The sequence below is a fragment of the Homarus americanus genome, unplaced genomic scaffold (genome assembly GCF_018991925.1).
Source record: "Homarus americanus isolate GMGI-L3 unplaced genomic scaffold, GMGI_Hamer_2.0 scaffold39155, whole genome shotgun sequence".
Classification (NCBI taxonomy): Eukaryota; Metazoa; Arthropoda; class Malacostraca; order Decapoda; family Nephropidae; genus Homarus; species Homarus americanus.
This window is the reverse complement of record NW_024737042.1, coordinates 9,831,181-9,853,066: the sequence shown is the minus strand read 5'-3', so window position 1 is coordinate 9,853,066 and position 21,886 is coordinate 9,831,181. Positions and strand designations below refer to the sequence as shown.

General features: G+C 36.3%; 2 protein-coding genes across 10 annotated transcripts in view; one reads left to right on the top strand and one right to left on the bottom strand.

Annotated features, from left to right (window-relative positions):
- The window catches only part of LOC121872690, an 88,595-nt gene extending 84,378 nt beyond the window's left edge, over positions 1-4,217 (top strand). For all 8 annotated transcript variants that reach the window (XM_042375679.1, XM_042375686.1, XM_042375683.1 and 5 more), the window contains 2 exons: positions 798-935; positions 3,271-4,217. In XM_042375679.1, coding sequence (XP_042231613.1) covers positions 798-935; positions 3,271-4,083 — 951 coding nt within the window. In that variant the 3' untranslated portion in view covers positions 4,084-4,217. The remainder of the gene's footprint in view (positions 1-797; positions 936-3,270) is intronic.
- A 4,107-nt stretch (positions 4,218-8,324) lies between these two features.
- Positions 8,325-21,886, bottom strand: part of LOC121872688 (sphingomyelin phosphodiesterase 4-like) — a 62,494-nt gene continuing 48,932 nt past the window's right edge. For both annotated transcript variants that reach the window (XM_042375676.1, XM_042375677.1), the window contains 5 exons: positions 17,209-17,469; positions 14,989-15,157; positions 13,341-13,480; positions 12,849-13,031; positions 8,325-11,271 (listed from right to left, as the gene is read on the bottom strand). In XM_042375676.1, the coding sequence (XP_042231610.1) occupies positions 11,032-11,271; positions 12,849-13,031; positions 13,341-13,480; positions 14,989-15,157; positions 17,209-17,469 (993 nt within the window). In that variant the 3' untranslated portion in view covers positions 8,325-11,031. The remainder of the gene's footprint in view (positions 11,272-12,848; positions 13,032-13,340; positions 13,481-14,988; positions 15,158-17,208; positions 17,470-21,886) is intronic.

Sequence of the window (21,886 nt, the reverse complement as noted above, 5' to 3'; positions counted from 1 at the left end):
TTGCAGTCATAACATTCTTTGGCAGTTTCTTCCGAGAGTTTACATTTCTTACTCCAAAGAAGTTAACTCTGACAATTTTCTGTACTGATAGCTTCTTTTACCTAAGGCTGTGACCTCTAGTGGGGTGGTCATCCAATAACTTCAGATATATACATTTTACTGAGTTATGCCCTTTGAGGTGCTTGTGAATTTCTATTGTCTTCCCTTGTCTTTAGTGTAAACTGGGCAACTGAGGACATTCTAATCTCTCTTAGGTGGCTGAGTGCTGGCATCAGTTTAGTGGCCCTTCTCAATCAATCAGAATTATAGTACTCTAAGTGAGCCATTGTGGACTGACCTCAAATACTGATGCATTTAAGCCATGCACTGGATCCAAGCCATACTGTACTAAATTTTTCTCAGCATTGACCCTGCACTAATGAGAAGTGTGTTTAGTCAAGTGTTTGATGTGAGTGTTAACTATGTTCCGGTGAATTATCTTAAAAAACCATGTCTTATTGAGGATTACTGTATAACTGACGAGTTAGGAATACTGTATTATTCACATGTGTTTCCTATTTTGTGTTTTCCTCCACACATGCTGCTTGGTATTACATGACAGCCATTTTGTTATTGTACATTCATAAACTTTTTTAATATTTGTTAGTACTGTAATGGTGAACAAAATTCATGACATATTGGATTGATAAACACTATCTTATAATATTTATACTGTATACTGAAGAAAATCCATGACACACACATTACATGCAAATCTGCTTTTACAACTTTTAGAAGATGTTTGTTTTCTATTTTAGGTTGCCAGCCAGGACATACAGATGAATTTACACGATACCATCTTCCTGTTCTCGTCAGTACTTAGTGCTGCTGCAGCTCCTGGCATCAAGAACCTTCAAGTACAACACTGCTTCATGCCCCTTAGGACTGCCATTATGGTAATTTATATGTAAAAAATACTCTTACCATAAGTAGAATGACAAATGTAAAATAATATTAGACTGAGCAGATTTAGTTGTTTCTACTGACTTGCCTGAAGAGAGGTAATGTATGAATGATTTATAATGTGATGCGCCACAAACTGAGACTAATGTTAAAATGATATACTGTACAGATAATACTGACATGTGTACGGTAATTATAATATCTCTTTGAAAGCAGTGATATAAAGTGAATAAATAAGTGGTAACTAAGTATTTAAAAAAAAATGTGACTAGACGTTGACTACAGCACTGACCAGTTTCATAAATAGAAGTAAAAATGTTGATCAGCAAATTAAAAATATAATTTAGACATTAAGAGATTGACTGTAGAAATTTTCATTCATCTTGAAACGGCAGCCATCATCAGTGGAAGTTAGCTGTAGGGATGGCGTACATTATGATTGAACAGTTCAATTTCCTTGCATTCCATTTTTGCTCCTAAAGGAGCAGAATAGGGAATCTTTAGCTGCCAGTTCAGGGTTAAATGAGTGTATGTATGAGTCAGATACAGTATATGGAAATAGGGGCAGAGGAAAGTAACAAATACTGCAAGTTAAAATTGGATTCAAGGAAACACATACAGGTATTCCTGTATTTACTTCATGGAAAGCTGAGTTTAAATCGAAAACATATCAATAGAAAAAGTTTATCCCATAGGCATAATTTAAAAAACTAAGGATGTGCTCCTAGGTGGTAATTTTTGGTCATCCTCTCCAAGTAATAACTGATGACATATTACCTAAATAAATTCATATAGAATATAAATAAGTAAAGAGAGAACATTGCTAAATATTTATATAAGTAAATTACTGAACAGTGTATTGTTCTCACTCAAAATAGCTGTATGTGGTGTATGTTGATGCCTGAGAGGTGGAGGTGATAATTAGAGAGGTTACTGAGCTGTAAGACAGAGCTTTGTCTGATATCTAGCTGGTTTCATGTGTGGCTTGCAAAGTTCCTTTGCTTGATGAAAGAACAGCCAAGGGTGATAATCCAAGAAAACAAACACTGTTTAATAAACACTCCCCACTTTATATTGCTTCACCACATCCATCTTTTTATCCAAACTGATGGTTTTCCCGAGATTGATTTGGCGTGTGTTATACTGCGGTTGAGTGGATACAGCACTCACCTCCTGTTCCAGGGGTCAGTGGTTCGATTTCCAGGCACTCCCAGTTCACCCAGATGTAAATGGGTACCCAAGTTTACAACTTGAGGAATTGAAGGCAGTCAAATGAAGCGTCCCGCATCGTATGGGTTATTTGCGCCAAAATTTGAAAGCCAAGAAAACCACGTTAGGAGTTTTCCAACTTCATAACATACATAACTGTTGTTTTTTTAGATACATCATTCATTTTTGAAGCTAAAGGACTGTACTTGCAGAAGGTAGGTAGCATGTCATGAAGTAATGTGCTGGGTTGTTGCAATGTTGACTTGAAGCAACAAAACTCCCACCCACTTATGGCTTTTTTTTACTTTAATCGATATCAGAGTGTAGATCCCGCCACAACAAAAGAGAACTGAGTGAGAGGGATTTCGCCTCATTGACTAGAGGGGCCATGACATAGATAGCAGATGCTCACTGTGATTGGTCGAGACGGGGAGGAGGCTGCAGGCCGGCTGTTGTGATTGGCCACCCTCTCCTCTCACTCACTCACTTACGGGACGAGAGCACCTGACAATGCAAAAGCCAAGCCCATTAATTCCTGTCTGCCACAAATCTATGTTCTAACCTATTTTCAAAGGGCTTTCAACCTTATTTACAGTGTAATAAGGAGATCTTATCAACTAACATCGTATAGAGATAGGTAAAAAATAGTGCTTTCCAACAAAAAAACAGGTTTTGCCTGGGGTGGTCTGAATGATCCTTATGATGCGGGACGCCTCAAATGCAGTACTGGTCATGCTGCCTCCTTGTGTACCAAAGGCTTTTGGGACTCATTTTCACACTCATAGCACAATAAAGTTTATGGTGAAGCTTATCATGCGAGGAGTTTAAATTTTGGGGCCTGTGAAAAGGCATTAACATTAAAACTATGAAGCATAAATAGGAAGTGTGTCCCATAAAGTGTCATGACATTTTCATAAAAAAACATAATTTGAATGAACGTAAATTGAGGATTACCTGTACATGAACAAGGTGTCAGTGTGGAAGAATGTGTAAATTTGTCAAGGCTATAATGACTGAAAGAGGGTCTGCAGTATATGTAGATGGCCATAAATGACAACAGTTTTAGCTGCACTACTTTAGATGAAAAACTTTATACCTGATTTTTTTTTTTTTTTTCAGTTCCACTGGGAATCGTTAGGCAGTTTCTCCGAGTCTCACAACAACATTATTAGGAGACACAGCTGTTTAGAGTCACTGTGGAACATTATGAAGATTGAGAACAAGAAAACTCTCACCTTTCTCACTGAAGAAGAATCTGGGATCAGACTCTTGGCCTTGTGTCTCCAGCAGTCAGTTAGTGAAAAAGAAATGAATGATTTGATTTCTGTCGTTGATACAACTTATTATATCAAGTGGCTGTTGGCTTACCTTGGTCTCCAGCAGATGAGAGGCTCTATTCCTCTCTTTCCTGATGGTAAAGGGTTGGCCTCTGACTTTAAAGAACAAGATAAAAGAGTTATTACAGCTTGCCAAAAAGCACTTAATACATTCTTAGCTATATCACAGCCCACAAAAATTGTAAAAAACATTTTTCCATCTATGACAGAAACCCATTTAGCCTCAAAATCAGTTCCCACTGCTCTTGTGTTCATTCTTCTTTATAATAATGTAATGCCCTGTAATAGTGTAGGGGAGGTGAAAATATTGAATCAATTTGAACTTCTCTTGCAGTGCCATATTTTTCATAGTTATAGGTATGATTCCCAGAAAAGTTCAGGTGAAAATTCATTGTCGCTGAAAGCACACAGTGCAGGTAACTCAGACTCACCAAATCTCGAGTATTTGACAGAGCTAAACCAGAAAATTTTCTTGTATTTACAACAGAAAATGTCTTCAAAGATGTTGACTAAATTGTCCAAAGAAACAGTTTTAAAATGTGAGAGTGAAATGATTTCAGCAATAAAGTTTAAAATACAGAGTAAAGAAAATTAAAGTAGATCCAGTTATCATGAAATTATCAGAAATTTGTCCTAAAAATTACAATAGATTAAGATTTGTAACTGACATTAAGGCTCCATGATGGGAGGGCAGCAGCAGCAGCTATATAAATAAAAATGCATTTCTCAGGTATTTAATTTTATTTGATGGTCCAATTTTTGGCAAAGATAAAAATTTACTGTTAAAAGTGATTACTGCAAAAGACCCCAGACTGTAAAAAAATTATACATGACTCCAGTACTAAACTAATGTTTTCATTGTTTGATAGTCTTACAGTACCCAAGAAAAAAAAAATATATATATATATATATATATATATATATATATATATATATATAATATATATATATATATATATATATATATATATATATATATATATATATATATATATATATATATATATATATATATATATATATATATATATATATATATTAGTTCTTGAATTGATAAATAGCAGGGCTGAAGTAAACACTTTGTTGGTTTTGCTTTATTGTCGAAAAATATAGTTTCACAGGTACCGAGTTCAGTTGAGAGTATATTGTACCTTCTCTGCTCAGGGAAGTGTCTTAGTGCACTTGTATAGGAGAATACTTAAGTGAGGTCTTCACTGGTTAACAGGTGATATGACAGTCTCTCTCTCACACCATGGAGAGAGAGGGTGGTCAAGCAGGCCTCGAAAGAAACGCGTCAGATTTGTTGTTGCTGAGAGGCGCTGACCCAGCTTGAACCTTGCTCGCTCCCCAGAGGAAATGTCAACTCACCAATTCATGCATACACATCGGTGAATGACCTGGTGAATATTTTGGTAACATACATTTGGGTAATATTTATATAATACAAATGGTGATATTACACATTTGTAATTAGAACTAAAATTTGTTATATCTAATGCAAACTATAGCATGTTTGTATTCAAATTAATCACCATCTTATAAGAATTCCAGCAATGTAAATTATATTCTCCCCGGTCACTTCTGTGCCATTTTATTAAAAAAAAAAAAAAAAAAACTAAAGGACATAAACAAACAAATAAATACTTCACTAGACCTTCAGCCCCAACTGTCAAACATATCACTGTCACATAACCTCCCCATCTTCCCAGCCAGGGTTGGGTGGTTATAGGCTTAGTTTTTATCTTATATAATATCACAGTCTAAAGTTAGAATATAATTTGCATTGCTAGAATCCCTGCAAGACTGCGAATAATTTAAATATAAATGTCATATATTTTACACGATAAAAAATTTTGCAATTTGTAATTAGAACTAAAATTCGTATGTAATGCAAACCATAGCATGTTTATATTCAAACTAATCACTATCTTATAAAGATTCCAGCAGTTTAGTGACATTTTATAATTGAATAACTAGTCACTCTTAAGGACAGATAAATAAGCACTAGACCTTGGCATGAACTATCAAACATATAACCTCACTACTCTCCCCCATCTTCCCATCAGCTGATCCCTAGTAAACAGACCATTTTATGTACCATAATTTTAGCTGTGTTGACTTAAGAGTGTTTGTTTTAACATAATACAGTACTACAAAAACAATGTTTTGTTTATTCTCGGAGGTGGGCTAAGGTGCATCTGGGTAGACTCCGTTTTTTTTTTAGTATTTTGTGTTTCTCTCAAGTACCAAACTGAATTATTCCATTGAATCAACACTTCGATTTAGTGCGAATTCAGTTTAAAGCGACCTCTCTTGGAACGTACCTCACATTATATCGACGTTCTATTGTATCCCTATTTACAGCTGGGACTAAGTCTGTGAATCCCGTAAAACAGTTGACGCACTCGGGCCACAATTTACGCCACACACAATTCAGGCAACTTTCTGAAACCTCTTCCCATGCCTTGCCAATGTTGTCAATTGCATGAAGAATGTTGAAGCCACGCCAATATTCTCGGATCGTTGGTGTATTTTCTCCGTCTGTAGCCTTGAGCAGCTGGGCCATGGTACAGCGTAAATAATACGCCTTGAATGCGACGATCCAGCCTTGGTCCATAGGCTGCATCAGTGCTGTCGTGTTGGGAGGTAGGAATACAACTTTTACACTCATGCAAGTCGTCGAGATTGGGAGGATGAGCTGGAGCATTGCCAACGATCAGAAGAATTTTGAAGTCCAGGTTCTCCTTGGCACATTATTCCTTCATTGTAGGGACGGCGTGCACGTTTAACCGCTGGCTTAATATGGCGCCGGTTATGCATACCACCTTATTTGCCTTGTGAATGACAGGAAGGTGATCCTTAGAGTAACCTTTCAGGGTCTGTGGGTTAGCAGCGCAAGAAATCATCATAGGCTTCAGCTTGAATTCACCAGCAGCATTCGCGTCAAGCGGTCTTTTCCCGCTTTAAAACCTGGCGCTCTTTTCTCCTCCTCAGAGATATAGGTCCTCTCAGGCATCCTCTTCCAAGAGAGACCAGTCTCATCCACCTGGAAGACTTGCTTCGATGAGTAGCCTCCTTCCTGGATAATCCGTTTGAATTCTGGCGGGAATGTCTCGACAGTAACCGTAACTGAACTGGCAGCTTCACCTGTCATCTTAATATTGTGGAAGTTATAACGATGCTTAAATTGTTGAAACTATCCTCGGCTGGTCGTAAAGGTCTCTTCCTTCGATCCTTACCCTCTTCTGCCTTTAAGTCGTCAAACAAGGATCTGGCCGTATGCTGGATAACCATAAGGCTCACAGGTGCATTGTGTTGATTCTGGTCCTCCATCCACATTACCAACATCTTTTCCACCTTCTCTATCACAGTGCTTCTTGTACGAGTTGTTTTAGTTGCAGAGAGTAGTACCACTTCCAGCACTAACCTTAATCTTGTCAGCATTGGTCCGGATAGTACGCACCGTTGTAGGGGTTAGACCAAGCACAGCAGCTATGTCCACAGCACGTTCCCCTTTTACAAATCGGGTTAATACATCCATTATTGTAGCAAGGGTAATGGTCTTACTTTGCCTGTTCACTACACTCGCATCAGTAGCACTTGATGGGCGCTTGGAAGCCATTTTGAATGGTTAGAGTACAGTTTTAAAGCAAACGCACTTAAGCACACACAAATGATGTGAAGTCATAACAGAGACTGGCTTGGGGGGCGCTATGACGTTCCGCGAGTGAGGGCAGAGCGTCGAGCCGAGAGAGCGTAGCGCAGCCAGACAAGAGCGGGTGATGCGCCGTAGAAAGTAGTCCGTTACCACATCGGGACGTTCACCGAATTTTTGGTCTCTTAAGGTTTAGCGATGTAGTACCAAAACAACGTTGAGCAGGATAACGTTATACGAGGATGCACTGTACTTACAGCTGCGGTTACATCCATACTTGTTCTTGCTTATTTAAAAATTCTCGAACTTTGTTTTTGTTCAATCACTTCTCTGGCAACCTAGTAATATGTTCAGGGAGGCATGGGAGGCTGTAGTGGGAGACCGTGTGTTGTCAGGTTTAAGTTGATGACTCACGAGTGAAAAAAATACAAGCAACGTCATATCAAGCAACTTTCAATGCTCTTCTTTTGTGCACATGGGGGTGGATTAACGGATCCTTAGCCACTGTTTATGGGTTAATGAATAAAAAAAAATTCACATAATAGTGGATTAAATGCTTATAATTTTCATATTTCTTTATTAATAAAGTTACAGTAAATGCATAAAAGCATACAGTAAGATCTCATATTTCGCGCGATTTCATTTCACGTTTTTTAATTTCGCGAGCACCACCTAATATAACCAAGTCTTATATGTGGCGTAAAATATCGTAAATTTCGCGACATCCAGCCAGCTGAATGCTGGCCACCATCTTGAATGACGTCACAGCCCTCATACCATTTACAGTCATTTCAGCTACAATACGTGTTTTGTCAACGCGCATTAGGAACGCTGTTTGTAAAATGCAAAATTTTGCATACGAATGTTGGCTATTGCGTGATTCCATCCTCAATATTTTGATTCTATCCTCAACGTTTTAAGCGTGGCGCGGAGTTATGCAATGTTTACAGTTCAATTGATTCGTGTCTTTTGTTTGTGAAGTGTTTTTTGAAAGGTACTCTGTAAATTTTTTGCTTTTTGTTTTTTGCAAATTTAGCTGTTACCCATAAATACTGTTTGAAAAGAATAAGTAAAAAGAATGTTTCACAGTGAGGACTAATAACGGTTTACACCAGCGCTCTCTGTTTACATCACGTGATCAGTTGAATCATGCGGTTTCTGTCAATTACTCCGTGATTTTCACTATTTTCTCCAATTTTGTTGTGTTAACGATGAATACGGAAAGACAAGGTAAAAAGAATGTTTCCAAGAAGCGTTCTGGTGATCGAATTGCCGGTGGTGAACGTAAAAGAGGTTTACAAGAAAGCAACTATCGTGTTGTCTGGCTGTTATTGTGTACTTTTATGGGTGGTGCTACCACCTGTCGATTCAAGATAATGGCCTCTACCTCTACTGGGGGTCCTGCTGGTGGGGGTGGGACAGACCCACCTAAGTGGCCAAATAAGAAAAAGGAGAAGCAGGACTATCATAAAGGAGTTAAGTTTGCCAAGTACTCGATGCAGGATAAGCAGCGTGTGATTAAATTATTTGAGGAAGGCCTAAAAACTAGTTTCTGGAAAGCACAATCAAGTCAATAAAGGCAGAATTTGTATCATTTGTAGGTTATAAATGGGAAAATCAGAGGTTGATGTAGAGTGGCCAGTCTATATTGCTATTTTTCCCATTAGTTTATGTATTTGCATTTGGCATAATTTTTCCAGTCTATATTACTCCTGAAATACAAGACCTTACTGTACAGTATTTCAAGGCACATACCTAGTTTAGTTATACATATCATGCAGCAATGTAAATGGGTAATAAGAAATGAGACCACACTTGAGGGAAGGGTCCAGAATATAAGACCAACCAACCAACTGAAATATTTGGGTGTTACCACAGAGACCATTATAAATCAACTGCCAATAATTTTAAGTAGCACTAAACATAGGCATGTAAATAAAATATGGTTCAGGAACTAGTACAGGGTATGTACACCCATATTCATTCTCAATGTCAAGCATATTAATGTTAATCTCCTTTGTTTATGAATTGAAAGTTTAAAATGCCTTTTTTACCAATAATAATAGCAATCTGTAGTACATACAAACTCTCCTGGTCTCACCTAAGAACACACACACACTTGATTTAAGCATTTTTGGAATAACGCGTTTGTTCAATTAATACCAGTTCCTAATTTACACGCAACTATTTTTTAAATAACGTGGTTTAAATTTGCTGCGTACTCGCTTTTAAATTTGCCGCATATTCGCCTGGCAGCGGAGTCGCGTGTGATGGCTGGTGAGGTGCTTGTTAGTATTACTGTAAAGTCAGTCATATCAATATCAAAAATTTTAATATTATTATTTATAATAATAATCATTATAATAATGTAATAATAGATTATTACTACTAATGATGATGAAGATAATGATGATAATGAAGTACACAGTACTGTACAACAACTGTGATGGATTCCAGCTGTTTAGTATTTACAGCAAACTTACCTCTTTCTCAATTTATTTCAGCACTAATTGTTTGTGTGTTTATCACGTATCTTTTAATGTTAAACACTGTTTTCCCCATCGAGCTTGTCTGAAAAACATCCATCTGCCTCCTCTGGTGAGCCTACTGCTAAAAAGGCAAGAAAAACAATTGCAATGGAAGACAAGTTAGATGTGATCACTTGCCCGTACCCTCGCCTCAGTAGCCTCCTTCCTCAACCTTCCCCCTACCCCACCTTTGTCAAGCAGAAGTCGTCCATCATCAATGTATAAGTGTTATTTAAGATATATTTACTAATGTTTTTCTTTATTAACTGTTTTTTCTTTATGAATGAGTAAGGTAAAAGAATATTTATTGTAAGTTACCCTGTACGGTAGTATATGATGGTTCCCCTAACCTGTACCATTTACTTGAATTCTTATGGGAAAAATAGGTTTAATTTATAATTTTTTTTTAATTAAGTGGTGATTTTCAAGAACCTAACCCCCACGTAAAATGAGAGGTGGGTGCATGGTACAGTACTTCCATAATAGCAAGAATTTGGGAAGAGCTGGATCTAAAAATGAGTGTGTTTGTTCTCCCTTGGTGTTTCTGGGTAAGAGCATGCAGCTCACAAATTGGTTCAAAAGCCTAGTGATGAAAATTGAAGTTGTTCATTGTCTTATAAACACCCTCTCAGTTTAAGTTCTGAAACATTTGCAGAAGTTTGTGCCACTTGAGTTTTTGTATTTTTCTTGTGTTGTTCAATAAATCTCTGTCCATTGTACTTATTCTAAGACAATTAATAAAATCCAAAAACTATCAATAACAGTACATTCATGGGAAAAGTGGAGCTAAGATTTGCAAAGCTCCAGATCACAACTACTGCATAGTATTATACATCATCACCACCACATAATCTGTAGAAAGTTTAATTCATGTTACTAAAGCCTGACCTTTCATTTAATTAACTTTCCACATTACTATAACCAAATGGGGTTACACAGTACTTTATTTGCACCTTCATGCTACATAGTACTGTACATAGAACATATAAACATTGTGGGTAAAACTGTAGTTAGTTAACTATTGATACCTAACCAACCCATTCTATCTCCTGGTTAGTCACATACCCTGAATTAATAGACTGAGGTCAGCCTTGGCAAATTTAATATAATAAAGGATTAAAGACACTAACAGCGGTGCACTGAGGGATGTTGATGGACTAATAAACAGTATTAAAAGAAAAAACCTCATCAATCACATTCTCTCTAAATAATACAGTAAATAAGTCAGTTTCTTTTAACTTGAGAAAACTTTACTTGTATCCATTATCACATCCAGCAAAACCATATGCTGTTCTTTGTACTACTTTGTAATTGAACTACATCTAAGTTTATGGGTATAAAGTGCAACTGGGAGATTTTATCATAACTGTGATACGGAAAGAGCTGGTGACACACTATGCTGGTCTTGTTCCAGCTGATCTTGCTGTTGCTCTTCATGATCCTCCTCCTCTTCACATATTCTTGGCCTAACAACAAATCGGTGACAGATGTATGCAGGCACAGCAATAATAATAAAAATTGATATTAACATCTTGATAAAGAAGCTCCACAAGCCTAAAATGTAAAACACAACAGCAAATGCCAGCTCATATCCAATGGCCTGTAAGAAAAAAGAAAATGGTTATGTTATTAAGTTTATTCTTTAGTCTTGTCAATTTATTTATGATTAACCACTGTCAAATTCCATTTTATCCTTTGAGTTGTTTCCCATCTTACAAACTTTTATTATTCACTCTCATAACATTGTATATCTACTTACTCTTGATGTTTGGTGGGTATATAAACCAAGAAATGTGTGTATGTACCCTGGGTCAGTATGTACCCCAAGTGGGGCTGTAAACTGCCAGGACTACACATTGGTGTACTGTATAATTATGAGCGGACCACCAGAATTACAACCTGTCTCGTCTCCACCTCATTTGTTACTATAAAATTTCCTCTTGCTTTGACACAAATCCACACAACATTTGTTAAAGATGCCACCTGTTCAAAATACATATTCCCCCTTCTCCCCTTTATTTATTTATTTACTGTATATATTTACTTTTGCAATTTATACCCTTGTTAATTCTTAACTACTAAAACATATTTAATTTTAAGCCTTAGCATACACAAGAGTATGGTACAGTATTAGCTTTATAAAAACATTACACAAGCAAGACTCTGGTCAAATGACCATCTTGCTTATCTTAATTGACCCAGCTGTTCTCCTACCTTGGCTCCCAATACCTACACATATGTATTATTTTGTTACTTTAGCACTTGTTTCCTAGGAAAAACTCTTTAATCTTACATAAACTCGTCTCAAAATGCATCACATATTACCAGTTTGTAGTGAGAAAGTAAAAATTTCATGGAAACCCATCCTTGTACCCTCCCCCATGCTAACAAGTAAAAGGTACAGTACAGCTAATGCCCTGAGCAAGTCACTTAAGAGAAGTCCAATTACAGTAAAACCCCGCTTTACGCGGTTTCACTTTACGCGTTTCCACATTTACGCGGTACCCTGCCGAACACAGAATACTCACTTTACGCGGTGCATGTGTTCTTTTACGCGGAGAGCGGCGCGGGCAGGGTGCGCACAAGGTTGCCCAGTCATCAAAACAATACCGAGTTCTACACCCCCCAAAGCTGGCCCAAGTCAGTGATAATGATAGTGAGGATATGTACTTATATGGACTTAGAGGGGTTTGACAAAGAGGCCCTGCAAGCCTCTGTGGTGGATAGTGATACGATTGATACAAGTGATAAAAGTGAGGGCCAATAATCTGCCCTCTGCCTCGGAACCAACCCCCCATTCTCTTAATTATTAATTGTGTGTGCATACCATCATATTTTTACTACAATGTAGGTATTGTGTCTGAAAAAGTGGAGTTTGGGGGTCGGCTCGGTCTCTATTTCAATTAATCCCATATGTTATGTTGTTCACTTTACGCGTTTCTCGCTTTACGCGGGCCGCCACGGTTTCAATTGACCGCGTAAAGTGAGGGTTCACTGTACTTTATTCAAAGTTTCCCTTATTTCAATTCTTAACAAAACCTTATCAAGGGAATATACATGTAACTGCATACTACAATACAAAATGCAAGCACCTAAAATATATGAAGTTATTCTGCACTGGTTACCTTAATTTACAAGAAAAAAGAAGGAAAAGTTATAGCTTCTAATATATCTTACATGCTTGCTAGCTTGAAATCTCAAACTTATTCTTGGAGGCAGATGCTTGGCAACACGGGTGTGAGGTGAACCAGAGCTGTTCTTATGGTACTCATATACTGTTTCAGGAGCTTTGAGGATCAGCTTGGCAAAATATCCAACTATGTCTTCTCTGGAGTAAAGTCCAATCATATCTGTACCATACTGTAATGAACAGTTGAAGTTTTAATACAAACTATAAATGCTTCAACAAAAATATTCTCTTCAAGATTACTGAATAGATCCTTTCTCAAACTGTAATATATGCCTACCTTAAAGCAATCATTTCATATTCAAGACTTAACTACTTACAACACCACTTAAAGTTTAAAAAATAATTTTTGCATTTCCTCTAACAGCCTCAATAAAAATTAAATTATGTAGGTCAGGTTTTCTTATCTTGCCTGAAGGGGAAGTACTACCAGTACATGCAACATCACTATTATGAATGAAAAAACATGCATACAAACTTACTTTGGAGTTGATAAGCATAGTTAGTGAATATAGCCAACGCACAAGAAAGGGGATTTCAAAGGTACAAATGGGTTTTAGGTCTGGGTCCCCATCATATTTCAAATCTCGTCTGCACAGTCCTGATTTCAACTGGTAACGACCTAAAATGAGATCAAGAAATATTTCAAGATGTGTGGGTTAGCAGCTTCATATACTGTAAATATAGCTGACTAAAGGAGGAGCAGAAGTAATGGTAGTATTTTATTTTACTTAACTGTGAGGTCTTAATTTCCACTTTTTCATTTTATTTTACTGAAGAAAAGCTGTACCAATCTCAAGGACTCCTTCATACCTAATTACCATTTTGATATTTCAAGATGCCCTTCTTTGAAGAAAGAGAGAAAAAATGTAATGTAAAGTATTATACAGAGTAACTAAAAAAATAATATAGAGTAACTAAATATTTTATACATTTCTTAAAAAAAAAAATATATATATATATATATATATATATATATATATATATATATATATATATATATATATATATATATATATATATATATATATATATATATATATATATATATATATATATATATATAAACACAATAGCTGGTTAAGAAATTAAGAAAAGGATTCATGAAAAAATACTGTAATGTAAGCTGCCAACAGCTGTGTGGGTACCAACTTCACCTAACCTAAAAACTTTAAGAGTAGGTAATAGGCAGCTACCAAACAGGGAGGTACTACCGCCTGGGACGATATTGGAAGCATACTGTGTTGTCTATGGTAGACCCTACTGCCACATGGCATCGCGAAAATTGTGACCAATTGCAGGGTCTCAATTGTTTCTCTTAATATTGACAACACAACATACATAGTGTATATTGTTTCTCACTTTTGATTTTTTTTCATTTTGTATTTCTTTATGGTTCTTTATTATTATTATTATTATTATTATTATTATTATTATTATTATTATTATTATTATTATTATTATTATTAAATTTTTGCCCCCTAGGCCCCGATGTGGGTCAGTGACCTGTGCCTGGGTGGGCTAATCCCCGTAAAAAAAAAAAAAAAAGTTAGGTATGTTAGGTTAGGACTTGTTAGTTCTTGGGTGCCATTAACCCATTCAGTTCTCTTCAAAACAACCTGTTCTCTTTAAAACCGTATGGCAACCTTTCTAATTTGCATCTACTCCTCCTATACAAAGTATGTACAGTAATTGTTCAGTTTTATCCTGTACACTTCCTACACCCCCTCCCTTCTTTCATCATCAAACTTACATTTGGCACTCATATGTCCATCTATCCTCCTAAAATAGTACCCCAAGCCTCAAATCTTACCATTTCCACTTCACCTACTTCACTCTCATTTACATCAATCAACAATAAATTAAGGTGGGAGGAAGATATTTCTGAAAGTTTATTTACCACAGCAGTATACAGTACACTCTTTCTAGTGAAAAAAATCAGGGTAATTATTCTTTGGAAATTTGTCAAAATTTATCAGAATTATATACCAGAACAAAACATAAAAGAAAGCACATGTTTGTTTTGTTTTTTCCAATACCACTCAGTTCTGTTCCTAACTTTAAAAACCACTGTCAGGCAGTTTCTCTCACAACCACCTCAATCTATACTATCTAAAGTTAACCACCTACCATAATTAGTAAGCATTGGGCCACTTGGGGTGTTGGCACACTGAGGAGATGTGGGATCATCTGATGATTTAACCTGGTGATGCTGGTATGACGTATCTGACTGACTAGTGCCATGATGACCTGGACCAATACCACATAAGGTCTGTCCATACTCAAGTGGCTGAAGAATCTGAAAAGAAACACAATTCTTGAATATACATTTCAAACATCATATGTGTGGCTGTTTATTTTTATACCATTTATGTCACCATATACATTTAATAGACAAGTGATAAAAATTAGGCCAAAAAATAAGATACAGTACGAAAGAGAATGACTGAAATTTAAGAATCCTTTAATATAAGATAATGTACATTAACCCTTAAATGACTGCCATTATCAGTAGACGTTAGCTATAGGGATGGCAGCCATTACCAATGGACGTTTCATGTTCCTTGCACTGTATTTTTGCATATATGGGGATGGAGTTACAAATTACAGTATACTGTATCTATTACAAGTTTATGGTTTTAATAATGATATACAGTAATGAACATTCAGGGTGCTGTTAATTACTTTAGTTACAATTGGGCAACTGCAATCTACCCAATATCTTGCTAAGTAAGTACAAAATAATGTAGAACAGATTGTTTAAGAACTTAAATTTTTTTATTATTCTTCATATATTTTTAAAACATCTGGCTACAAGCCTTATTGATATGCCTTGGACACAGTAGCACTTCCTGTCACCCTATTCCCTTAGATATAACACCACCCACATTCCTGCCCAAACAACTGAATATGCATAGTCTTTACCTCCAACAGAAGGCCAAGGTGAGTTCTCTTGAATATGTATTTAATCTTCACATTGAATACATCACACAGACCATCTAGTGATGGCACTCACCATTGCCTACTCTACAAACTTAACTATTTGTCCAACTCACTGACCTCAAAGTCACTACCACAGTTTCATCATCACTGACTCCCTATCCTTGCTATTTTCTCTCAACACCTACAACTCAAAGTGCCACAATTCTCTCTCTACCCACACAAAATGTGTGCCTTGCTGACAAGGGTGTCAGACTGTTAGAATCAAGTTTCTGTATATACCCCATCACATAGGCCTCCATGAACATGACACAATTAATGCCCCAGTTAAACTTGACATCTTACAGATACACTAATGAATATAACTTATGGCTTCCAAACAAAACCCTTAAAGATGTAATTAGAAAAGGACTTTCAGATGAAATTATATCAAGCAGACAAATGCAAAGAGGCATTAGTCAATCCATTGTCTACCATTTTGTGATGTATCAAGAGAATCATTTGCATGAAGCAAGTTACAAAGTAAGGAGATCACAAGATACTGTCGCTACTAGACTAAGGCCAGGATATAAACAACTCTGGTAGCATACCACTTATGCAGATATGAATAATTCAAAATGTAAAAAATATGGCCAGATAAATGACCACACACTTGAAAACTATACTCGAGACCGCAAAAAAAAAAATAAGACCCACTTAGGGACAGGTCCAACCACGCTGAGTGTGCATGCCACAGCCCTTTACTGCTGATGGTAAGGTAAGCGATACATTAAGACAGTAGCCACATATAGATCCTGGTGGACAAAGTCAACTGTGCAAAGGTCTCAATAGACTATGTACTGAAACTTTCAGTTATATTCAATAACACAATAACCTGACCACTGTGGTCTGACATAGATCTTTTGTGACTTCTGTTCTGCAAACCTTTTGTTCTACTACTCGCATGATGAGTATAGGATGCAATGAACTAACAGCTCACTAAGGTAAAATTCAAAATTAAATTTAGTACTGTAGCACTGCACATTTGTTTTTTCTCCAAAATTATAAATGTCTGATATCCCTAGTCTGACATCAATAAAAAAAATTTAATAATGAAGTCCAAAATTGCAAGAGTTTATTGTACAGTATAGATCATATCTCAAATACTTGATAATTACCAACACTCCCTTCCAACTTTAACACATATCACTCAAACAAATACCAATGCATATGATATACAGGAAAAAAAGTGTTTGCTATGACCACAGCAACCCAAAAAAAAAAAAAATTATAAAACCGGGTATTCATTCTGGTGAAAGAGAGTAAATTATCATGTTAACAATGGATCTTTAACTAACTAACAAACAAATAAACAAACTCTCTCTCTCTCATATAACAATAAAAAACTGTACTGTATAAGAAAAAACTTACATTGAAGATCCCTGACAACTGTCTCTGGGCTGTTTCCAAATGAATAACAGTCTTCCTGATGTCATCTGTAGAAGTCTCATCTTCTGTGGGGGATGCTGCATCAAAGATGCCTTTGATGAGACTCGTGAACCAGCCTTCTTTTGTTACCTTGCCATTTGTGCCATTACTAATGCTTACTGTGCCTGCTGCTAAATGTTGCTGATGCTGCTCTCTGACTACTGCCTCATATGCTCTTCGTATATGCTTTAGCAATGATTCCACCTGAGAATAAAGAAAATATTGTAATGTAATCAGCATCATAGCTAATTGTATTCGCTTGTTAATACCCATTTACTGTATAGTACTCTAATAATATATTCAGCATCAGAAAATATGGTCACCACACACTTCAGCATACGGGTACTCCTCATTAATGATACATGTTTTACTCACATCCGTTCACTGTCCCTCTGCCTACACTTACAGTAGTTTTACTTGGTTCATGAAATTACCCATTTAATTCTCAAATATTGTTTCAGAAAAGCTTCATTTTACCTGATTACTCCATTATTCATTCACCTGTAACTGAATCACATTTCACAAACACACATCAGTGAGCTGTTCCACATCTTTAGGCAATTTGCTTTTGAGGAGCAGCTTATTATTTTTTTAATTACCTAAAATTTTATGGAATTTACCTATCATCTTAATCCTCCTGCATATCATGATGCAAATAATGTAATTAAACTTTAAAAAATTCCCCAAAAAAAAAATAGTTTTCAAGATAGTTGGATCATATTTTCATATGTCATAGACGACTGCATGACCTTGCAAGGTAAGGTTCCAGATAGTACCAAAGCGTGGGTGTAGTTCCACTGTCCTTCAGTTTCCACCTGTCAGCCGTGCTGGTAAGTCACGTTTGTTCCTTTATTTCCTCTCCCACTCTCCCCACAATTAGTCATATAAAAATTCCAAAGATACCGTGTGTGATAGAATATAATCTTATTCTCAGTCTTATTTTTTGTTTTCGACTTATGTTAAAACCAAAACAACAATTAAACATAAGTAAAAATCGGTAAGTATGTTAAAGAACATCATGCATCGGGCACAGTTGTGTGCAGTTTGCATATGAGGTTGCTTGTTTATCATTAATTTATACTAATATTATCTTCAAACGTTTAATCCCTTTCGGGTAATTAATCCAGTCGTATGTAACCGATGCTAAACATATTTCTTTCTAAAGACGCTGATTTCATGCAACACAAACTGCTGTTTTAGTTCGCTGTGGGATTAAACAGAATCATCGGTTTACTGCTACCTGTATATAGTGTGTATGTGTGTGTGTGTGTGTGTGTGTGTGTAAAAAAAACCAGTTGTATAAATGAAACAGTATTATTTATTTTACTTAATTAAATTATATATTTTACATTCCCTGTGAGGCATTGGAAATAGAAATCTATATATAATGTCTTATTTATTCATCTATTTATTTGTTTAAATTATATTTCATGAAATGGATACTACACAATTTTTATGAAATGAAAGACTTTCCAATGCGATCCTGTGATGAAACAGTTTAAAACAAAGTTTTTTGCGGGCAAACATTCAATAACCGAAAGAAATTTCATTTGAAATACTGTATATAATAAGCTAAGTCTACTCAGATGACAATCTTAATGGCAGTTGAAAGGTCTACAGAGATGCAATACATATGCTACCCCATTAGCTACACCTTCAGTACGAGATTTCACTAATTACAGGGTGTAATGTAATAATTTTTTATAATTACAGTAGAACGTCGATTTAAAGCGAATCTTTCCTATTTTGCGTGAGTCAATCTGGTGCATCAAATTTAAAATTTTGGGCCTAATGTTTCTCTGGGCACGCTACACTGTCCTAAGAGCAAAACTGTGCTGTACATGTACTCAAATTAATGTACTAAATGATTACTAAAATATGTGTCTAGTGCCAACTACATTATATTTAAATTAATCACTATCTTATAAGAATTCCAGCAATGTAAATTATATTCTCCTCGGTCACTTCTGTGGCATTTTAGAAGCAAAAAACTTAAACTCAAGCTAAAGGACAGAAATAAACAAATAAATACTTCACTAGACCTTTGGTGCCAACTGTCAAATATGTCACTGTCACTTCCCTCCCTGCCGCCACCCCCCCCCTCCAATCTTCCCAGCCAGGGTTTGGTGTTTTAGGCTTAAAGTTTTTATCTTATATAATGTCACAGACTAAAGTTAGAATATAATTTGTATTGCTGGAATCCTTGCAAGACAGCGAATAATTTTAATAAAAACGTCATATATTTTGCACAAGAGATAAAAATTCTTGCTCTTTGTATGTCTAATGCGAGCTATAGCATGTTTATATTCAAATTAATTCCTATCATATACGAATTCCAGCAATGTTAATTATATTCTCCCAGGTCAGTTCAGTGACATTTTATAAGAGAAAAACTTAGTCACACATAAGGACATAAATAAATAAGCACTAGACCTTGGCATCTACTGTCAAACATATCCCTCCCTACCCCCATCTTCCCAGCCAGTAGACAGACCATTTTGCATCCCTTAATTTTAGCTGTGTTGATTTATGAGTGTTTGTTTTAACATACTGTAATACAGTACTACAAAAAACAATGTTTTGTTTATTCTAGGAGATGGGCTGAGGTGCATCTGGGTAGACTCAGTCTTTTTAGTATTTTGTGTTTCTCTCAAGTACCAAACTAAATTATTCCATTGAAACAACACTTCGATTTAGTGCGAATTCGGTTTCAAGCGACCTCTCTTGGAACGAATCTCGCGTTATATCGACATTCTACTGTAATAAAAAAGGCAAGGGACCCCGTTGAAATCGACTTTCTTCACGAGCAAGTGTGTTTGAGTGTTAGAGCATTATTGTAAATTATGAAATAATTGTGAGGTAACATTGTAACATAGTTTGGTATTTTGGCTAGGATTTCTTCCCATTTCTTATTAATAAATGAAAAGAGAAAATATATACAAATACCTGTACAATTATTACAATAAACGTTTTCTAAGAATACATAAATATATTGTGAAAGGCATGACATGGACTTATTAAATATGAGATTATGAATTTATGAGATTGAAATATGAAAGATCAATTTCCTTGTCACAAGTGCCTTGAAGAGCCGATCGGACAGCTGTGATCGGACCATTACAAACAGTATTGTAGGAATTGTCTCCATCTCCCTCGATGATTTTTTCAGTGGTAGATATGGTAATTATTTCACATGCAATATATTTATAATTTATGATACTGTACTCTTTCAGAATAATTAAAAGTATAATGTTATGATTTGTTTGATTTAAATCATCCTGAGTACATACAGCATAAGTGAGAATATTAGAAGAGGATTCTTTTCTTTACATTTATTATACAATTTGACATACAGGTACTCTTCGACTTACGACCACCCGGACATACGATTGCTCCAGTCGTACCAAAATTTTTTCAAATTACGTATTTTCGAGTCCCGACGTAAGTGATTGCGCTGTGTACTGACAAAATTTTCATTTGTAATTCCCTTTAAAATAGCTGGCAAGCTTAAAAGTGAAAGTTCTGTGGTGCTGAGAAGAAAAAGAGACCCATTTTAGATTTTCTACGTATTATTTTCGCATTTTCGACTTACGACCTGGATTTGGGTCCCTAATCCCATCGTGAGTCGGGGACTGCCTGTATATTCATGAAAATTATATTTATTTCAGTTAACATAGAAAAAATTATTACTATCGATGTGCATTCAGTCGGTAACGTTGATTACATAGGAAAATAATTTATGACACATTAATATTTAGTCCAGCCATCCTTCATTCTCGATTACTTGCTGCAGCCTGTTGGGAACGGAGGCGACGTGATTGTGTATCAGTTGTGGTTTCCACCTCAACACCTCCCACTCACGGTGTGTATGCTCCTGTAGCTGCACCCTGGTTCTCTCTTCAGCTGGCTTCCACACGTTCACAATATTGGCCCAAATGTTCTCTATAGGGTTCATGTCACAACCCTTACTTGGCCAGTCTAAAACTTGCAAATTTCTTTGTTCTGCAAACCACCGCATTACAACCCGTGCAGCATGGATAGGACACCTATAATGCATGAAAATTATGCTTTCGGGAAACGGCAAAGCATATGCACGCACCAAGGGAAGCATAACTTTTTCGAGTACAGGTAGTCCCCGACTTGCGACTACCTCAACTTACGTCCATCGGTACTTATGACCTGCTTTGACCTTACGACCGCAGCAGTCGTGACCAAAAATATTGTCAAATGACGGGCCCATTTTCTATATCAAAACGTTTCCGTCCCGGGCGAGAGAGTAGCGTGGCTTGGGTCACCGCGTGGTTACACTCACTCAGTACAGCGCTTAGTTGGTGTTTGGCTATCGTATTCTATACTGATCGCGCTGTGAACTTTCATTAGTATCGTATTTAATTGACTTTATAATGACTGGAAAGCGTACAAGTGAGAGTGCTGGTGGTGCTCCAAAGAAAAGGAGACAGGCAATTACTTTTGAGATGAAAATGAAGATAATAATGCAGCACGAGAATGGTAAAACAGTAGCAACAATCTCACGCGACGTAGATTTCTCGTACTCAACCATATCCACTATTCTGAAGGACAAGGAACGTATTCGTGATGTAGTGAAAAGAACAACATCTAT